The sequence below is a fragment of the Loxodonta africana genome, chromosome 12 (genome assembly GCF_030014295.1).
Source record: "Loxodonta africana isolate mLoxAfr1 chromosome 12, mLoxAfr1.hap2, whole genome shotgun sequence".
Classification (NCBI taxonomy): Eukaryota; Metazoa; Chordata; class Mammalia; order Proboscidea; family Elephantidae; genus Loxodonta; species Loxodonta africana.
The window spans coordinates 58,608,644-58,628,546 of NC_087353.1; the positions used below are offsets into that span (position 1 = coordinate 58,608,644).

Sequence of the window (19,903 nt, forward strand, 5' to 3'; positions counted from 1 at the left end):
GCTTATTAAAATACACACTGAAAACATGTTTATATGTAAACCCTGCCTTGTTCCATTTCAGGGGCGGGTGCAGAAAGGCACTCGTAGTTGTCTCAGCACAGGAAATGAACAATTATGCAATAAGACACATTTCAGTCATTGAGCAAAACACCACTCCCCAATGGGATAATTCACCCAGCACTTTTTTTTTCAAATGGAGGTAGACTCGTGTTCTTGGGAGTCTGAAGCTGTACTACATTTAGTAATTTTGCTTTAACTTTTTTTGTTTTCACAATCACATTCAAAAATGTTTTACTAGTTATAAATCCCAACTTTAACATTTGTGATGGTCATTCACAACCAAAGCGCACTGTTACGGATTGAATTGTGTCCCCTACAAGCGTATATCAACTTGGCTAGGCCATGATTCCCAGTATTGTGTGATTGTCCACCATTTTGTGATCTGATGTTATTTTCCTACGTGTTGTAAATCCTACCCTGTACGATGTTAATGAGGTACGATTAGAGACAGTTATGTTAATGAGGGAAGACTTGATCTATAGGATTCAGCTGTATCTTGAAACAATCACCTTCGAGATATAAAAGAGAGGAGAGGGACCACCTACCACCAAGAAAGAAAGGCCGGTTGTGGAGTATGTCCTTTGGACCTGGGGTCCCTGCGCTAGGAAGCTCCTAGACCAGGGATCGATGACAAAGACCTTCTCTCAGAGCTGACAGAGAGAGAAAGCTTTCTGCTGGAGCTGGTGTGCTGAATTCAGACTTCAGGATTTCTAGCCTCCTAAACTGTGAGAGAATGAACTTCTATTTGTTAAAGCCATCCACTTGTGATATTTCTGTTATAGCAGCACTAGATAACTAAGACAAGACACTTTCATAGAATGAGATTTATGTTCCCTAATGTGGTGTTTTTCACACTGTAGTCTACTGGTCACCACAAGACCCACAGCCTTATCCTCTGTATCTATGATCATTTTTTTTTTCTCCTTTAAAAGAATGCCTTTCATTTCTCAAGTCTGCAAAACATTGCTTAAATTGATGCCTAGTTTGGGCAGAAGAATATTTAGCTCCAAGAGAAGCTACCTATGGTTTCCTGAATGGCCTTTTAGAAAGTCATTAGAACAGTGGTCCCATGGAAGAATGTCCAGGTGGTGGAGGCAAAGAAGCAGCTTGTCTCCTTCCACAGGGAATGGCACCTACTGCAGATGTAACATCCAGGAACATCTGGATCACTCATTCCATACCCCCTTAGGATTGTCCCAAAATCTTTCGGGGAGGAAGGAGACATCTTGAGCTAGCTTTTATCACCTCCGAACTCCTCAGCCTACCTGGAAGAGCTCCTAACTGAAATAGCTCCCATGGGGATGGTAGCAGCCATTGGGAAGCCATAGAGTTGGCCAGTTCCAATGGTAAATATCTGGGGAAATCACGGAGTAGACCTTCTTGTCTCCTTTGCCTTCAGCAAGGCACCCTGGAAGACCATCCTTAAACCCTCTACTAGCTCTCACAAATCTTGCCAGCTCAGGAGATCTGAAAAGGGCCCAGTGAAATTGTTGTTGTGTTGTTATCTGCAGTGGAGTTGGCCCTGACATACGGTGACCCCATGTACAATGGGATCCAACTGTTGTGACCCACAGGGTTTTCATCTGCGGATTTTGGAAGTAGATCACAAGGCCACTCTTCCTAGTCTGTCTTAGTCTGGAAACTCCACTGAAAGCCGTTCGGCATCATAGCAACACCCAGACTTCCATTGACAGATGGGTACTGGCTGCACATGAGGTGTATTGGCTGGTAAATGAACCTGGGTCTCCTGCATGGAAGGTGAGAATTCTACCACTGAACTATAAAAAAAAAAAAAAAAAAATTTTTTTTTTTTTTTTGCTTAGGAACCTTGTACGCCTTTTGCAAGTCACACATTTGTTTCTCCTTAAAGTAGTTGGGCTCTAGACTAGAGAGCACGGGGCACATTCTGCATGGGAGTGTGGGTAGGTGTGGCCTTTGTGCTCATCTTGGTCTCTGGCAATGAGCCTGGGATGGATCCACTGTGTCCTGTCACAGAGGAAGTCCTTGGAAGACAGAGAAACAATTTGTACTTGGGGGTGGTAATACTTTCTCTGCCTCCCTTTTGTTGTGAGAAGCAAACAAAATGAAGCATGAGAACATACTCTGTAAACTGTCATGGGCTAGACTAATGGCAGCTATTAATCATAATAGTATGACAGGCCACATGGCTTAAAGGAAAGGGCTCTGGTTTTATTGTCAAAATACCTGGGCTTGGATCTTGTTCACCCACTGGCTAGCTGTGTGACCTTGGACAAGTCTTTTCATCTTTCAAAGCTTTTTTTTTTTTGGAGGAAGGGATGTAGAAATGGGAATAAACTTTGCCCTACCTACCTCACAAGGCTTCAGTCATAAGAAAAATGTGAGAAAGTTCTTTGTACGCTGTAAATGAATTGTTATTAGATGGCATAGTTACAATTTTCAGCTCTGTCCATAGGCATGCGTTATGGGTTAAATTGGCATTTCCCAAAAAGGTAGGTTCAAGTCCTTGCCCCTAGTACCTGTGAACGGGGCTTTATGTGGAAACAGCATCTTTGTAGATGTAATTAGTTAACATGGGGTCACACTGAAGTAGGGTGGGCTCTAATCTAATGACTGGTATCCTTATAAGAAGAGGAGGTAAAGACAGAGGGAAGACAGCTACATGAAGATGGAGGTGGAGATTGGAGTGATGCTGCCACAAGCTACGGAATGCCTGGGATCACCAACAGCTAAAAAAAAAAAGCTATACTTCCCATTGCATTTGAAAATTGTGTTTATGTGGATGTTAACTTGAGGAGACATCCAAAGCTTTCATCAAATTCTTGAAAGGCTCTGAGATTCAAAGAAGGTTAAAACCACTTTTCCCATAGAGGAAGAACATCTTGGAGGCCTGATGGGCCTAATTTAAAATTAAGGGGATAGAGAAGAGAGTTTGGGCTAGGGAATGGAGAGGACTGAGGTGAACAAGGGATATTTTAGAGAAGCAAGGAAGAGGAGGAAACCTTAGTGGCATAGTGGTTAAGTGCTATGGCTGCTGACCAAAAGGTCAGCAGTTTGAATTCACTCAGGCACTCCTTAGAAACTCTACGGGGCAGTTCTGCTCTGTTCTATAGGGTCTATATGAGTCAGAATTGACTCGATGGCAATGGGTTTGGTTTTTTGGTTAAGGAAGAAGATGTCATGGAGTGGGAGGTGAGGGAAACAGTTCATTTAATACATTCAACAAATATTTCAATGTCTCCAGCACAGTGGCTGAGAGTCTGGGCTCTGGAGCCAGACTGCCTGGGTATGAATCCAACCTCTGCTACTTACCAACTGTGTGTCCTTGGGCAACTTATTTCACCTCCCTCTGCCTCAGTTTTCTCTTCTATAAAATGGGGACAGAACAGTAACTCTTTCAAAGGATCCCCTGGAGGGTAAATGCACAATCCATGTAAGGGCTTCATACAGTACTTGGCACTCAGTAAGGCTCTGTGATAAGCACTGAGAGTACCAAGAAGAACAAGTTGAACGCCACTACCGGCCCACAAGGAATCCAAAGCCTAGGGAAGGCAGAACAGGAAGGGGGAGCTGGTTGTGAAGTACAACTTGCAGGAATAAAAGCTGAGAACAAGATCTAAAGGGAATTTCATCTACCACCTCAGATCAAGTCCCTCCTAGAGGAAGGCTCATCAATGTAAAAATTGTGTTGGCTTTGTAACTTCCTCTTTTTTTTGTATTTTAATTTGTTCCCCAATCTATTTCTCCATGGGGATTAACAGTAAAAATTCTCCACACTGAAAGGTGTAAAAGCACAGATCATCTTAAACCCATCCTGGGCCCTCGGTTCAAGAACTCAAGGTTCCCTTCCTATTGCTGGGGATGGTGATAAAGGGAGTGTGAAAATTCAAACTCTTTTGCAAGGTTTACAGCGCATCTTCTAACCAGGCCAGGTGTACCTGTCTAACTTTATCTCCAACACTAAGTTTAGGGCTTAAAGAAGTAGAGCAAACACTTCAACATCTCTAAACTTTTGCTTACTGAAGTTCTTGCCCCTCGGGCTATTGTTCCACTCCACCCATACCTTACGCCTTTCTAATCAAAGCCCAGCAGGAACATTACCACCTCTCAGAGCTTTCTCTGATACCCCTTCTCCGATCCCTCAAACAGGATGAACCCCTCACCTGTGTTCCTGTGACACTTTTTATAGTTATGACAGCCTTTCTCTCTAGATACTGTCATTGTCTGCTCCTCCAAAACAGGGATACTATTTCATTTATCATTGTATCCCCAACACCCTGGAACGCGCATGACATATAGTAGGTGCTCACAACGTTGCCTATATTCGCTTTTTGGACAGTTTGGCTCTCATTCCGTGGCTAGCAAGTTCACCACAGGTTTAGAGAAACTTAACACGCTAAGGAGAGCGTTGAGCGATCAAAGTCTTGCTAATGTTGTAATCAGCCTGAGAGAAAGTGAGGTTGAGGCCTGGCTTTGGGAATTAGGGACAGGAACTGGGTTTTATCAAACTCGCGGGGAAGAGGGATAAATAACATCCCCGCATGACACAGAGCCAGGACAAAAGAAACCGCGCACTGCATGCTAGGATTGGCACGTGACGCCGCACTGCATGCCGGGACTTGTAGTCCCGCCCCGTCTGGCACCTCAAACTAGTTCCATGAGGGTACATTCAGCAACGCCTTTCCACAGATAAGGTGCAGTTTTTGGTTATCCAGCACAGAAAGACAAAGTTCTCCAAGGAAAGCCGACCATCAAGGCAAACACTCTCAGTGAGAACCTCGCTTCGGCGTCGGGTAACAGGACGGTGCAGTAGGCGCGGCCGCGCGTGCGCAATACTTGCACCCTTGCGTGCGCGCGCAGCGGTTCCGCCCCCGGAGGAGGTGCTGCCGCACGCAAGCATTTTCCCTGTTAGGCCGCCTTGAGCGGGGTGGCGCAGGCGCAGTGTCCCCGAACGAAGATGGCGGCGCGGTGCTCCTCACGCTGGCTGCTGGTGGCTGTGGGGACCCCCCGGCTGCCCGCTGTACCCGGGAAAGGGACCCGGCGGCTCAGGGAGGGTGTGGTAGGGGCGTCGCTGGGCGGCAAATTGAGCGTCACCACCTTCGCGCCTCCTTTGGGAGCTCGAGGCCCGGGGGCGCTGCTGACATTGAGACCCGGTGTCAGCCTCACAGGTGAGGGCAGGATCCGGTGCCGAGAGGGGGCTCTAGGGCCTGGAAAAAAGAGACTTGCCTCGTTTCGGCTACGAGGTGAGCAGGGTGGAAGGGTGTCTTTCGACCTGGGCGTAGAATTGCCGGGGAGACAGGCAAGCAGGCGCCAGCGAGGCCCATGTGGCCACTCAGGAGCAGCGAAGGGAGGGAGAGCAACATGGAGCCTCCGCCGGTGGCGGGGAAACGCCTCGGAGGCCGTGAACCGTCACCTCTCTGTCAACATATCTGGAGGCCTATTCTGGGCCTGCCGTTGCTTCTTTGTCCTATTTCATTCCCTCTTCTCTACGTTCTAGCCTGCAGCGGAGGGGAAGAGGTAATTGTCATTTGGCAAGCACCTGCTGTTGTGCTAGACACCTGATCGTCACAGAAACTGCAAGATAAGGATTGTCATCCCCATTTTACAGATTGAGAAACAGGCTGTCACAGTGAAAGTGACCTGCCCAAGGTCATAAAATTACGTAAGCGGATTTGTCCCAAACCCAGAGCTGTCATTTCATTGCACAAGCGCTTCCCACCACTTTATGGTGTAAATCAAAGAGCACATTTCACAGTCCTTTTTTGAAGTCCTTAACTTGGTAATTATAATACTGTACAATCTAACAATTCTCGAGCACTTCCTGTGTATCAGGCATGGATTATCTACTTTACATCACATTTCCATGTGATAGACGCTGTTATAGTTATGTTTGATAAACTGAGGTGTAGAGGTGTTAAGTAACTTATAAAAATTCATAAAGCTGAGAAGTGGTAGAGCCTTGGTTGGAAACCTGTAACTGCCTTTATCGATGGAATTGGTATTGAATGAATATGTATCAAGCCTTTAATTGTGTAGCCATGATGTGTCCTAGGCGACTTACATTTTAGTGAGGAAGGAAACCTCAAACAACGTGCTGTGTGCCTCAGTTGTGCTAGCTGTTTACACATTGTTTGGTGTCCCTTAGGATTTCTGCAAATGATATTTAAGCTATCTATAAATTTATAAAAGGAGTTCTGGTGGCTCAGTGGTTAAGCACTTGGCTGCTAACAGAAAGGTTGGGAGTTTGAACCCACCCAGTGACTCTGTGGGAGAAAAGACCTCGTGGTTTGCTCCCATAAAAGTTACAGTCTAGGAAATCCTATAGGGCAATTCTCGTCTGTTACATGGGTTGCTATGAGTTGAAATCAGCTCAATGGCACCTGGCAACAACACAACATCAGCTTATAAAGATCAGTCAAAGGGCCTTGATAAGATAATTTATAAAAAGTTTACTATTAAGGAGCCCTGGTAGGGCAGTGGTTAAGCACTCGCTGCTAACCGAAAGGTCAGTGGTTCAAACCCACCAGTGGCTCTGCTGGCAAAAAGACCTCACGATCTGTTCTCATAAAGATTACAGCCTAGGAAACCGTATGGGGCAATTCCGTTCTGTCGCTATGAGTCGGAATCAATTCGACAGCACACAGCAACTTTTAAGAAACTTAAATAATAGGCATTTATTAAAGTACCAGTAATCATGATTACTTCATGCGGTGTAAAGAGCCTGGGCTTTGGGGATGAATAGACCAGCCTCCACCAGTCGACCTAGATGAATTATTTAACTCTGTTGAGCCTCTCTTACCTTAACCGTAGAAATGTGTTCCTTCATTCACTGACACTGAGGGCCATCACCTGCCAGCCACTGTTCTAGGCATTGGGGATACAGCCGAGAAAAAAGAGATCGAATGTGGTTTTGGCCAGTTAATTTTTTTTTTTTTAATTCTGTTCTGCCATTTATGTTTTCTCATGGATTGAGCAATAACCTGTTGTTTGTCCCGCTTTCCTCAAGATTATTTGGAGAGATGTCATGCTGTATCTCTCACTATCAGCAAAAGTAGTCATTTTCAGGCTGTGCTAACATTTTCTTATGTCAAGGTGAAAGGAGTGGTCATTTTAAATAGAATTTTGTTGTATTTTTTTGTTCAAATATTAATTCGTTACGCAGCTTGCAACCCTTTAAGCTAAATTTGTTCATGTTATATCTGTACAACTTTGGGTAGCATTTTTGATAACTGTGTGTGAGAGAGAGAGCGATAGAGCTATGTGCTAAGCCTTCTGTGGGACCATTATGAAGGAACCATAGGTTCCTTAGGGGCTATTTTAAAAGGATAGCAGTTGGCTGTCTTTTTCCCCAAGCGAACCCTAGCTGCGGTGGGCATGTTTTGTTGCAGATGATGAACACATGTGAGGGGTGGTGTCCTTCAGGGGTACTGTTGTCTCTTATCACACCTAAAGTAATCATCTCAGTGCCAAACACTGGTCTGTTATCTCTCAAATTTCGTAGTACAAGTAGAAAATATAATATTTTAAATCCCAACTTTTCTCCCAGGGCAGAAAGAAGGCAGTGGTTTGGCCCTTCTTAGGCTAATCCTATTCCAAGTTGCTCTAAAACAGGGAAGGTATTTACTGGTCATATCTAGGGGGAAAAATTGTCTGTTAAATGAACACTTCCTAATTCTTGCTCATCATCCATGCAATTTTGGTAATGTCAAAAGTTGTCCAGGTTGCAATAGTTAAATGGGATTTGTTATTATCTACTTGCAGTTTTGCACATACTGCCTCCCATTTATTCTAACTCGAGCCCGATTTCTCTGCTCGTTAAGTCTTTTTTGGAAATACTTAAGTTGGTAATTTTAATAATTATACAATCTAACGTTTATTGAGCACTTACTATGTGCCTGGCATGGATTATCTGCTTCCATCATATTTCTGTCACATGCGATAGAGTGATAGATGCTGTTATTATTCCATCTTGTAGATGGACTAACCTGTTGCTGCCCTTTACCACTACCAGTCTCAGCCTTCTGGAATTAGAAGGAGCCAGGGAGGGAGCAGCAGGGCTGGGCCAGGGTACTCCTCCCTGATGAGTGAAGAGGTGGTTGAAAACTAGGAAACCAGCTCTAGTGTTTTCTCAAGTCTGACCAAAGAAATACAATAGTTGTATCCTACTGCTTCCTAGTATGTCCCGTACTTCCACACTACTTTTATATTCAAGGAAGTTTAGGTGCAGCAACAGAAAACAAGTACTGGGGATAGGAAGAATACAGAGTTACTTCCTATTTCTGACTTAATCATTCTGACAATTTACACTCAATCACCTGTCTGATTTTCCTTTATCCTACCCTCTTCTTGGATATGCTCAACACCCGCGCTTATCTTTTGTGATCAGATTAATATATAGTACTTTACCAATCCTTATTCTGAGAGCTCCTCCTCACGCGCAAACCTGGTCAATTCCCTGTTTACACCTTGAAGTGGCTGTTTCTTGCCCTCAGTATAAAACCAGGACTCCTTGGCTCACCAGCCCTCTCTGCTTATTACTAGGCCTCATTCGTAGCCACCCCTTTGCTACCACACACACACGTACACACACATGCAGTCTGAAGTCACATAGTATTCATAGTTCCTGAATACACTAAGTCACTACCATTTACTTTTACCTAAACCATTCCCTCTGAATCTAAGGTGATCATATAACTTAACTTCCAAACGGACACTTTTGAAAATGATAGGACATTCTGTCTATAACCACACCAGGACAATAGGTGTACATCCAAACATAATCACATCCCTTCTTAGCCTTGTTAATTTTTAAATGAACTTGTACACCTTAACGGCAGGTGCTCTCGGGAACCTTCCCTGAACTTCTTAGATTGAGTTGTCATTGGTCCTCAACTGGAGGTGATTTTACCTCCCAGGGGACGTTTGACAATCTTCAGAGGCATGTTTGGTTGTCAGCTGGGGGTGGAGGATGCTACTGGCATCTAGTGGTTAGAGATCAGGGATGCCCAACATCCTGCAATGCACAGGGCATCCACCCGCAACAAGGAATTATCCAGCCCCAAATGTCAATAGTGGTGACATGGAGGAACCCTGGGTGAGGTGGCTCTTGCATATTCTCCCCCTGTTCTTGACCTGGTTGTAGTGCCTCACTGTACTGCCAGACTAAGCTCCTTGCGGGCAATGGCAGTGAGTTTTATATTCGTGTTGCATCCTGAGTGCCTAGGACAGCATTAAGGTCTTGGTCAGCACTGCTCAAACAATCATTGAATAGATAGTATCTCTAGGAAGGCAGTGCCTTTGGCTGGTTGCTGTGATGCCCCGATGTGGGGAACAGTGCCTGGCAAGTGACAGATGCTAGGTAAATGTTAGCTGAATGAATGAATGGTGAATGTGGAAGCGGCTGCTTTGCAGGTGAACGTTCCATTTAGAAACCTGGAGCTTCCTTATGATCCACATTCTCTTTTCTTGTCACTCCCTCCCTTCTCCGCTAACTTGGCCCTCTCCCACTCCCAGCCCTGCCGTCCCCATCTTCCAGTTGTTGTGCCCTGGGTGGGGGTTAGGCCTAAGCACCCGAAGGTGTGGAGCAACTTGTCCACCTTCCGCTTGTGATGGGCCAATGTAAGCTTATGCCCTCCCTCCCTCTGTGTAGAAAAGTCAGCCAAGCACGTGTGTTGGCCGTCACTTGGAGCTGCTAATGTAAGAGATCCTGAAGAAGCACAGTGTGTTCGGCTACCTGCCCCGAACTTTGGTTCCTTTGAAATTGTCCATTCTGGGGCAAACAGGCTGTGGTACTGGGCCTTTGAACCTGGGGCCTGTCAGCCAGCTAGTTATATTTAGCTTGTGTGTCTGTGTTGTTTTTAGGGGAGGGGGTCAGCACTTCCATTACAGTCTCTCAGGTCTGCCCCTTTAAAAAGACCAAGAACCATTTCTTTACACAGTGGTTCTCAATGTTGAACATGCATCAGAATCATCACCTGGAGGGCTTCTTAAAACACAACTTGCTGGACCCCATCTCCAGAGTTTGCAGTGGAGCCTGGAAATTTACATTTCCGAGAAGCTGATGGTGATGCCACTGGTCCAGGGACCACACTTGTAGAACTACCCCGTAAGCAGATGGCCAAGGTTGCATGGTAGAGTTAAGAATTAAGTAAGGCAAAGCATATGAAAATACCTAGATGAGGTGGGGGCTCAGTAAGTATCCAAGGGAGTGCTGAGTCCCTCTGTAAGGATCCTCCAGGTGTAGCCCCAATCTGGTGTTATACCCGAGGGAGTGTAATGAGGCAGTTAGGTCAACTGTTGTTTTACGTTAGTGAAATACAGTGGCCTTAGCCATTTTTAAAGTACAGTGTGCTTATAGGAGAATAGATCCTGAAGCTGTACTCTGTTCATTCACAGGTATATTCTGCTTGGCAGCTTACTCACCATTTCCTTTTGTTGAGTACATTCCTGGTGTGATTCTCATTCTTTCTCTTTTTTTTTTTCCTTTCTAGGAGTAAAAAGTTACCCTTTTGTTTGTACTGCTTCCTTCCACACAAGGGGCCCTTTGGCCAAAGAGGATTATTACCAGATATTAGGAGTACCCCGAAATGCCAGCCAGAAAGAGATCAAGAAAGCCTATTACCAGGTCTGTATGGAAGTCAGCTTTCAGAGACAAGATTGTAGAGTGAACGCTGTTGGTGTGGTCTGGTTCTGATCAGTGAAATGCATGTGCCCATCTATGCAAGCATCGTGCAGCTGATAGTATGGAATGATATCATAAAGATGGCCTTCGCTGAACAGTATTCTTCAGTGGGTGACGCTGTGATGGTTAATGCTTCAGGAAAGAGGAGAGGCAGAGATTAAAAAGTTTTTTCTCCAGAGCTATTTTTGTAATTAATTTTATTCTGCGCCTTCTGAGTCAATAGGTATGCTGGTCTCAGTTTAAAGTAGTCATTCACTGCATTAAATAAAAATTTTATGGGTTTAGAATTATTGTTCTTAACTAACAAACTATGAGAGTCCCATCATCATATCCCAAATTGTCTTAGGGCTAATCAGAGTGGTGAGTTATCTGGACCAGTGGTTCCTAGACTTCTGGTTTGCTGTAACCAACAAAATAAAAATTGGGGTCACTGATGTAGGATTGCTGGCTTCTGTATTTGCCTAATGTAGACATTAAAAGTAACAAGTACAATCTAGTAATATCAGTTCATGAAAGAAAGAGCACGTTATCACCATAAAAATAGGAAGGATATAATATTAGAATAAAGAGATGTTAAAATTAAACTGATTTACCATTATGAAAAACTTACAACAAGATTCTTGATTTCCTTTCATTTTTGGTGGGTGAACAGAAACTTTGTCCTAGCCCAGTGTTTGTGACCCAAATACTGATTGAGACTAGACCTAATCGCTTATGATGTGGATGGTGTTATGGACTAAATTGTGTCCCCCCCAAAATATGTGTTGTAAATCCTAACCCTTTTATACCTGTGGTTGGAGCCCTGGTAGCATAGTGGTTAAGAACTCAGCTGCTAACCAAAAGGTCAGTGGTTCAAATCCACCACCTGCTCCTTGGAAATCCCCTGGGGCAGTTCCACTCTGTCCTATAGGGTCGCTGTGAGTTAGAACCAACCGTATGGCACTTAACAACATAGCAACAACAACATACCTGTGGTTATAATCCCATCTGGGAGTGGGTTTTCTTTGTTACATTAATGAGACAGTATTCATGTGGGACGTGTCTTCAGTCAATCTTTTAAGCAAGGGAGCAGAGATGGCGGAAGATAGATGCCATACCACATGCAGATCGCCCAGGAACCAAGGAGCAAGGACCTTCACCCATAGCTGACAGAAAGAAAGCCTTCCCCTGAATTAGGACTTCTAGTCTCTTAAACTGTGAGACAATAAATTTGTTTGTTAAAGCCACACACTTGTGGTATTTCTGTTACAGCAGCTCTCGGTAACAAAAAGACAAAAACAAAGATCTTTTTATAAAATGTTCACGTCACTGGTTTTTAGTATATTCAGTTATACAACCATCACCACCACAATCAGTTTTAAGAGTATTTTCACCGCAAAACAAAATGCCATAAGCATTAGCAGTCACTTCCCGTTCTTTCCCCTCCCCACCCCAGGCAACCACTAATCTACTTTCTGTGTGTGTATTTGCCTATTCTGGATGTTTCATGCAAGTGCAGCCATACAATATGTGGCCTTTTATGATTGTCTTCTTTCACTCAGCATGTTGTTTTCAAGAGCCATCCATGCTAAAAAGACCAGATTAATTGGTCTGACTGAGACTGGAGGAACCCCTAAAGCCATGGCCCCCAAAAGCTCTGTTAATCCAGAACTAAAGTCACTCCCGAAGCCCACTCTTCAAAGATTAGACTGGACTATAAACATAAAATAATACTTGTGAAGAACGTGCTTGTTAGTTCAGTCAGATACACGAGACCAAATGGGCAACTCCTGTCCGGAGGCAGGATGAGAAGTTGGGAAGAGACAGGAACTGATTGAATGGGCACAAGAAACCAGGGTGAAAAGGGGGAGTGTGCTGTCACGTTATAGGGATTGCAACTAATGTCACATAACAAGAGTGTATAAATGTTTGTATGAGAAATTAACTTGAGCTGTAAACTTTAACCTAAAGCACGATACACAAAAAAAAAGATAACAGGTCAACTACTGTGATAGACTGACCAAAATTTAATTGTGGCTTAAGAACAACAACAACAACAAAAAGTCATCCATGCCGTAGTGTATAACAAAGTTTATTCCTTTTTATGGTCAAATAATACTCTGTTGTACGTGTGTACCGCGTTTATCCATTTGTCTGTTGAAGAACATTTGTGTTATTTCTACTTTTTGGCTATTACGAATAATGCTATGAACATTTGTGTACAAGTTTTTGTGTGGACACATATGTTTCCATTTCTCTTGGGTGTATACTTAGGAATAGAATTGATAGATCATATGAGTAACTATGGAGCCCTGGTAGTAAAGTGGTTAAGAGCTCAGGCTGCTAACCGAAAGATTGACAGTTTGAACCCACCAGCTCCTTGGAAACCCTATGGTGCAGTTCTACTCTGTCCTATAGGGTCGCTATGAGAAGGAATCGACTTGACACACAACAGCATGGTAATTATGTTTAACTTTTTGAGGAACTACCAGATTGGTTTTGAGAGCTGCTGCACATTTTACATTCCCACCAGCAGTGTGTGAGTAGGGCTCCAATTTCTCCTCATTTTTCTCAACATTTATTATTACCTGTCTTTTTGATTTTAGCCATTCTATTGGGTACGGACTCAGAGCGATCCTATAGGACAGAGTAGAACTGCCCCATAGGGCTTCCAAGGAGTGCCTGGTGGATTCGAACTGCCAACCCTTTGGTTAGCAGCCGTAGCACTTAACCATTATGCCACCGGGGTTGCTATGAGTTGGAATCGACTCGACGGCAACACGTTTGGTTTGGTTTTGGTTTATTGGGTACAGAGTGGCATCTCATTGTAGTTTTGATTTGCGTTTCCCTAGTGGCCAGTAACATTGAGTATCTTTACATGTGCTTATTACACACTTTTATATCTTCTCTGGAAAAAATGTCTATTTAGATTTTTTTTAGATTGTCCATTTTTCAGCTGGGTTATTTGCCTTTTTATAGTTGGAGTGAACAAAGACATGGGAGGGGAGGCAGAGATCTAGCTTGGGAACAGCATGTCTCTTTGAGCAGGAGAGTAGGGTACCTGGTGCAAGGTTGGGAGAAGATGAACAGGTAGAGGCTATGGCCAAATAAATGTGACAGTTGAGGGCCTTGGCCAAGTACTAAAGAATTTAAGAGAGTAGGGAACTGTTCAGATTTTTAGGCATGGGAGTAAGAAGATCAGGTAAAGCTGTGCAATTTAAAACCTGAAATTTATTTATTTATTGTGCTTTAAGTGAAAATTTACATATCAAGTCAGTCTCTCATACAGAAAGTTATACACATCTTGCTATGTACTCCTAGTTGCCCTCCCCCTAATGAGGCAGCACAGTCCTCCTCTTCTCCCTATATTCCTTGCGTCCATTCAGCCAGCTCCTGTCCCTGTCTTCCTTCTCATCTCCCTTCCAGACAGGAGCTGCCCACGTAGTCTCATATGTCTACTTGAGCCAAGAAGCTCACTCTTCACCAGTATCATCATCTACCTTATAGTCCAGTCCAATCCCTGTCTGAAGGGTTGGCTTCAGGACTGGTTCCAGTCTTGGGCTAACAAAGGATCTGGGGACTATGACCTCCAGGGTCCCTCTAGTCTCAGTCAGACCATTAGGCCTGGTCTTTTTACGAGATTTTGAAGTCTGCATCCCACTGTTCTCCTGCTCCATCAGGGATTCTCTTTCGTGTTCCCTGTCAGGGCAGCAATCGGTGGTAGCTGGGTACCATCTAGCTCTTCCTGCCTTAGGCTGATGGAGTCTCTGGTTTATATGGCCCTTTCTGTCTCTTGGGCTTGTCTTTACCATATGTCTTTGGTGTTCTTCATTCTCCTTTGCTCCAGGTGGGTTGAGACCAATTGATGCATCTTAGCTGCTTGGAGCGTTTAAGACCCCAAATGTTTCTCATCAAAGTTAAAACCTGAAATTTTTTGAATAGCCTTTATTGATCAATCACTTGTTAGATGCTGATACAGGTTGTATGTGCATCATGGAATTTTATCCTCCTGGTAACTTCATGGGGTAGCTATTAACATCTCTGTTTTATTGATGAAGAAACTGAGGTTTAAGAGAGGTTATGACTTGCCACTATGCTGATATGTGATGACCAGGAGCCTAAAATACAGGTCTTTCTGGCTGCAGAGAGTTCCCTTTTCCACATGCTGGTCTCATGAACATACCAGCATCTTTTGCTTTAGTATTTGGGACCAACCAGTAGATCATATGATGCTGGAGCCTAGCTGCCGGGCACACCCAGAGGACCCCTTCAGCACACAGCCGGTGACCTGGGTGAGGAAGAGCATCTCAGAGACAGGCTGAGTTTGGGGGAACTGGTGAAATTGTGCCCCTTCCTTTTCCACCCATGGCTGAAGACTCTGAATGCTGGAACTACTGCTTCTGGTGTTTTTGTCCTCATCTTCCTGACTTCAGGAAGTGGGCAGGTGTTTCTGGCAACATCTGTCGTATCCTCATTCCTTCTGGAAACCAAAGCTGGGTGGCACATAGACAGGTGTTTTTTCCACAGGGCTAGCTCCTTGTAGTGCTTCCTTTTCCTAGCGAGGAAGATTGAGAGTTAGCTGTGGGTCTTGACTCTAAGCATAAAGAAAGGACTTGGAGGGTCATGCTATCTTGTCTCAAGGAGCTCTGATGGTGCAGCGGTTAGGCGCTTGGCTGCTAACTGAAAGGTCAGCGGTTTAAACCCACAAGCTGCTCCGCAGGAGAAGGATGAGGCAGTCTGCTTCTGTAAAGATTATAGCCTTGGAGACCCTGTAGAGCAGTTCTACTCTGTCCTATAGGGTGGCCAGAACTCGATGGCAATGAGTTTTATCTAGTCTCAGTTGTTTGCTAGGGTATTCTGTGGGAGAGGGATTAAAGTTATCTGTGTGATACCAGAGGGCAGAAGTGGAGAAAGTTAAGCCCCTTCTAAGGAAGAACTTTTTAACAACAGGAGCTGCTGGTCAGGGTACACTCCACTTTGGGTGGTAGTGAGTTCCCTGTCACTGGAAATAATCCTGCACTGTTGCTCAACTTGGATAACGTATTCATCCCCTTTTGAACAACAGTGATTCCATGTGGTAGATAATGTCTGGCTAAGATCAGGTGGTTTGTAATGCCATGGGTATTTTATAGGAGTCCCCAGCGCAGAGTTTTTGGAGTCGGCACCACCCATACAGCCTGTGCTGTCTCGTTTCTCCCAGTATTTTTTGAATTTGAATTCCTCTGAGTTCTTAATTCATATCATGAGACATGACATTATTTTGTCTTTACTTGGCACAGCTCCCTTCTTCTTTTCACATAAGGGTGCCAGGTGGTACTACCAGGTGGTACTGCTGTTGGTGATATTACCAGGTGGTGCCAGGGACCCTGTGGTACAGGAGCAACACAATGTAGACAAAAATACAAGCTCTGAAATGGCTTGCAGTGCTTCATTGTAAAGTGGCCATCTTGGGGGTTCAGAGCATACTGATATCAATTATTTTTGGATCATCGTTGAAATTCTAAAATTTTTATTAGAACTTCCTAGGTGCCCCCTCTGGACTATGTCCTCGTACTCCCAGTTATGTCCTAATAATAGCTAATGGGAGTGTTACTGTGTGCCATGCCTTGTGCTAAATTCTTTATCTAGGTTATCTGATTTTATCCTCATAACCCTGTGAAGTAGGTGCCATTATTATTGTCATTTTACAGAATGAGGAAACTAGCTCAGAGACATTATGTAACATGCCCAGGGTCCTCATAGCCTGTGAATGGTAGGTCTAGACCATCTGACCCCAGCAGCTGTGGTTTTAACTCCCTGGAGTTCAACTGTAGCCATGGTTGGGGAGCCAGTTGCTGGCAGGGATGGAGCCACTTGCTGGCAGGGATGGAGCCAGTGGGCTTCTTGAGTTTCTCGGCTTTAGGATTTTGTGAACCTTCTTGCCCTCCCAGTAGCTACTGCACATTAACTAGCCTTTGTTTTAGAGTGTTCATCACACATGTGCTCTGGAGAGCCAACTGAAGAGTTTTGTTTTTAAATATTTAAGCCTTTTTTATTGTGTATGTGCTTTAGGTGAACGTTAACAGAGCAGATTTAGTTCGTCATTAAATAACACACAGATTGTTTTGTGAGATTGGTTGCCAACCTGAGATGGATCAACACTCTCCCCATCTCGACCTCGGGTTCCCCATTTCTATTCATCCAGTTTTCCTGTTGCTTCCTGTCTTTGCTTTTGGGCTGATGTGCATTTAGTCTCGTATACCTGGTTGAACTACATGTGTTTTTGTTTGTTTTATAGGCCTATCTAATCTTTGGCTGCGGAGCCCTAGTGGCATAGTGGTTCAGATTTCGGCTGCTAACCAAAAGGTCAACAGTTCAGATCTACCAGCTACTCCTTGGAAGCCCTGTGGGGCAGTTCCACTCTGTTCTGTAAGGTCGCTATGAGTCGGAACTGACTCAGTGGCACCTAACAATAGCAGTTTTTGGCTGAAGGGTGAACTTCAGGAATGACTTGTGTACTGAGTTAAAAGGGTGTCCAGGGGCCATACTCTCAGGGTTTCTCCAGTCTCTGTTAGACCAATATGTCTGGTCTTTTTTTGTGAATTTGAACTTGTTTCTACATTTTTTTCCTGCTCTGTCTGGGACCCTATGTTGTGATCCCTGTCACAGCAGTTGGTGGTGGTAGCCAGGCACCATCTACTTGTTCTGGACTCAGTTTGGTAGAGACTGTGGTAGTTGTGGTCCATTAGTCCTTTGGACTAACCTTTTCCTTGTGTCTTTGGTTTTCTTCATTCTCCCTTGCACCAGACAGGGTGGGACCAGTGGAGTATCTTATCTTAGATGGCTGCTTACAAGCTTTTAAGACGCCAGATGCTACTCACCACAGTAGGATGTAGAGCGTTTTCTTTATGAACTGTGTTATGCCAGTGGAGCTAGGTGTCCACCCCAGATCGTGGCTCCCAGCCCTCAGCCCAATGACTTACTTCCTCAGGAGTTTGGATGTGTCTATGAAGCTTGTATGACCTTGCCTTGGTCAAGTTGTGCTGACTTCCCCAGTATTGTGTACTGTCTTACCCTTCACCAAAGTTACCACTTATCTGTTGTCTAATTAGTGTTTTTCCTTCCCGTCCCCTCCCCTCCATCATAACCATCAATAAACCTATTTTTTGAATAGGTAACGTATACATTAATTTTGTTTAGAATTCAGAACGTACAAAGGAGTATATAGTAAAAAGTCTTTCCTCTTTCCGTTATCTGTATCCCTCTCATAGCAACAGTGTTATCATTTTATCGTGTTGTATTCCTTCCAGTATGAATTACACAGCACGTACATCTGCTTATCTGGTCATTCTCTCCCATTTTTCTGGAAGTGATAGCCCATCAGACACACTGTTTTGGACCCTGCTTTTACAAAGATGCCCAAGTTCCAAAGAATTAGTTGTATGTGTGGTAGAGATTTGTTGTGTTTGAAACAGTGTGTACACACCTCATATTTGAAGAGTCTGTTAAAAGTCTAAAATCTTGTTTTAAGAATTACTATTGTTGCTAAGACTCCAGAGACAACTGCTACTAAGGAGGAGTAATTGTGACTGGCACTGGGGGCCTGTTGTGATAATTTTCCTGTGCCCATGATGGTTTACCATTTTTTTCCCTTAGCTTGCCAAGAAATATCACCCAGACACAAATAAGGATGATCCCAAAGCCAAGGAGAAGTTCTCCCAGCTGGCGGAAGCCTACGAGGTAACATGACTGGCATGTGTTTAGTTAGTGCCATTTGTTTGTGCGCATGAGTCAGGGTTCACTGGACAGTGGACAGGGCAGCCTGGCATCCCACCACGTCCATGTGAAGGGTGTGTCCTGCAGCAAAAAAAAAAAAATACATCTAAAGATCGCCAGGACTACTAACTTGGAATCTCAACAAACAGGATCCAGTAATCTATATGCACAAAACTCCCAGGTAATTCCCCTTCGTAGCTGATTTGGGAACTACTGGTATAAGGGACCCAGCGCTTCCCCTCTCTGGATGAATTAATTCATGGCTTGTGAACCCCTACTGTCTGTTAGGATGGTAGATATTATAAAAGGAGGAGACCAGGAGAATGTAAAATAGCTTGCATGAATGTAGAATGTAAATCAGAGAGACAAAACATGTGTCTATGAAATAATTACTGATCAATTCCAGAAGTCTTTGCACGTAGACATTCTTCCCAGACCTTTACCATCTGATAGAGTTTCGGGAAATATAGAGTGTTACCTATCCACAGGAATATGCAGCCACGTATAAGAGCATCCTAAAGTGAGTATTTGTTGAATTCTTGTGTCTTTTTCCCTTCCAGCTACATCTAGTTTAAGGTGTGTTTGATAGTGTATTTTCCAATTAATACAGTTTTGTTACAGTAAGTCAAGCTAATAGATAATACGCTAAAGACTCCTAGAACCTGCTTCTGTGAATGATAAGATTAATTTTTTTTTTTTAATTGTGCTTTAAGTGAAAGTTTACAAATCAAGTCAGTCTTTAAGATTCATTTTTTAATGAGGCAGGTGTGATTAGGAGGATAGAGGAATCCAGGGTGGTAAGGAGCTGGAACCGGGAAACAAAAGCCCCAGGAACTCAAGGACTTCTGCCTTTTTCCCTTCTCTCACGTCTACTTGCCTCTTCCTCATTCCACCTGCTTTCTTTTCTTTTTGCTTGGGCACCCTGGGTGCTGAGCTATTCTCTGGCTGGTCTGCTGTGTTTCTCCCTCTGAGTCTAGGTGGAACCGCTGTTTCCCATCGGGGAGGAATGCTTTTTTCTGTTTGACTCCAGGACAGGGCCCCTTTTAGTTTCTGGTCTGAGTGGACTCCATGCCAAGTTCTCACCAGTGTGGCTGGTGTGTTCCTCTGTTCTGTCCATACTGTTGTCTGTCTGTCACTTCGCTTCCATCTTTTAACAGTGTGTCTCCAGAAACTATTCCTTCCTTGTGCCTGCATTTTCTTTTTAATTAGAAAAAAAAAAGGACAGCAAAGAGATAAAAGAGAAAAATATGCTTCTTTTCTGTCCTTCCTTAGACCCCTTCCCAAGGTAATTCCTCTGAACAGTTTTGTACAGATGTCTGCGTGTGTCTGTGTGAGTGAGTACAGTCTTCCAAAAGTTTGCCGGGTACCACAGTCACTTCTACCTGCTGCTCCTTTTGTTCTGACCTCCAGGAAACTGGTCAGTGCAGGGTAAAGTCTCTGAGTGTAAGT

The 19,903-nt window shown here is 44.0% G+C and overlaps 1 protein-coding gene across 3 annotated transcripts in view; it reads left to right on the forward strand.

The window, feature by feature from the left end:
- The first annotated feature begins 4,976 nt into the window (after positions 1–4,976).
- Positions 4,977–19,903, forward strand: part of DNAJA3 (DnaJ heat shock protein family (Hsp40) member A3) — a 45,664-nt gene continuing 30,737 nt past the window's right edge. For 2 of the 3 annotated variants that reach the window (XR_010323624.1, XM_064295530.1), the window contains exons 1-3: positions 4,977–5,207; positions 10,530–10,663; positions 18,335–18,418. Coding sequence is in view for 2 of the 3 variants with exons in the window: in XM_064295530.1 (XP_064151600.1) it covers positions 4,997–5,207; positions 10,530–10,663; positions 18,335–18,418 (429 nt within the window). In the remaining variant the exon portion in view is untranslated. The remainder of the gene's footprint in view (positions 5,208–10,529; positions 10,664–18,334; positions 18,419–19,903) is intronic. The other variant, XM_003417740.4, reaches the window with a different exon arrangement.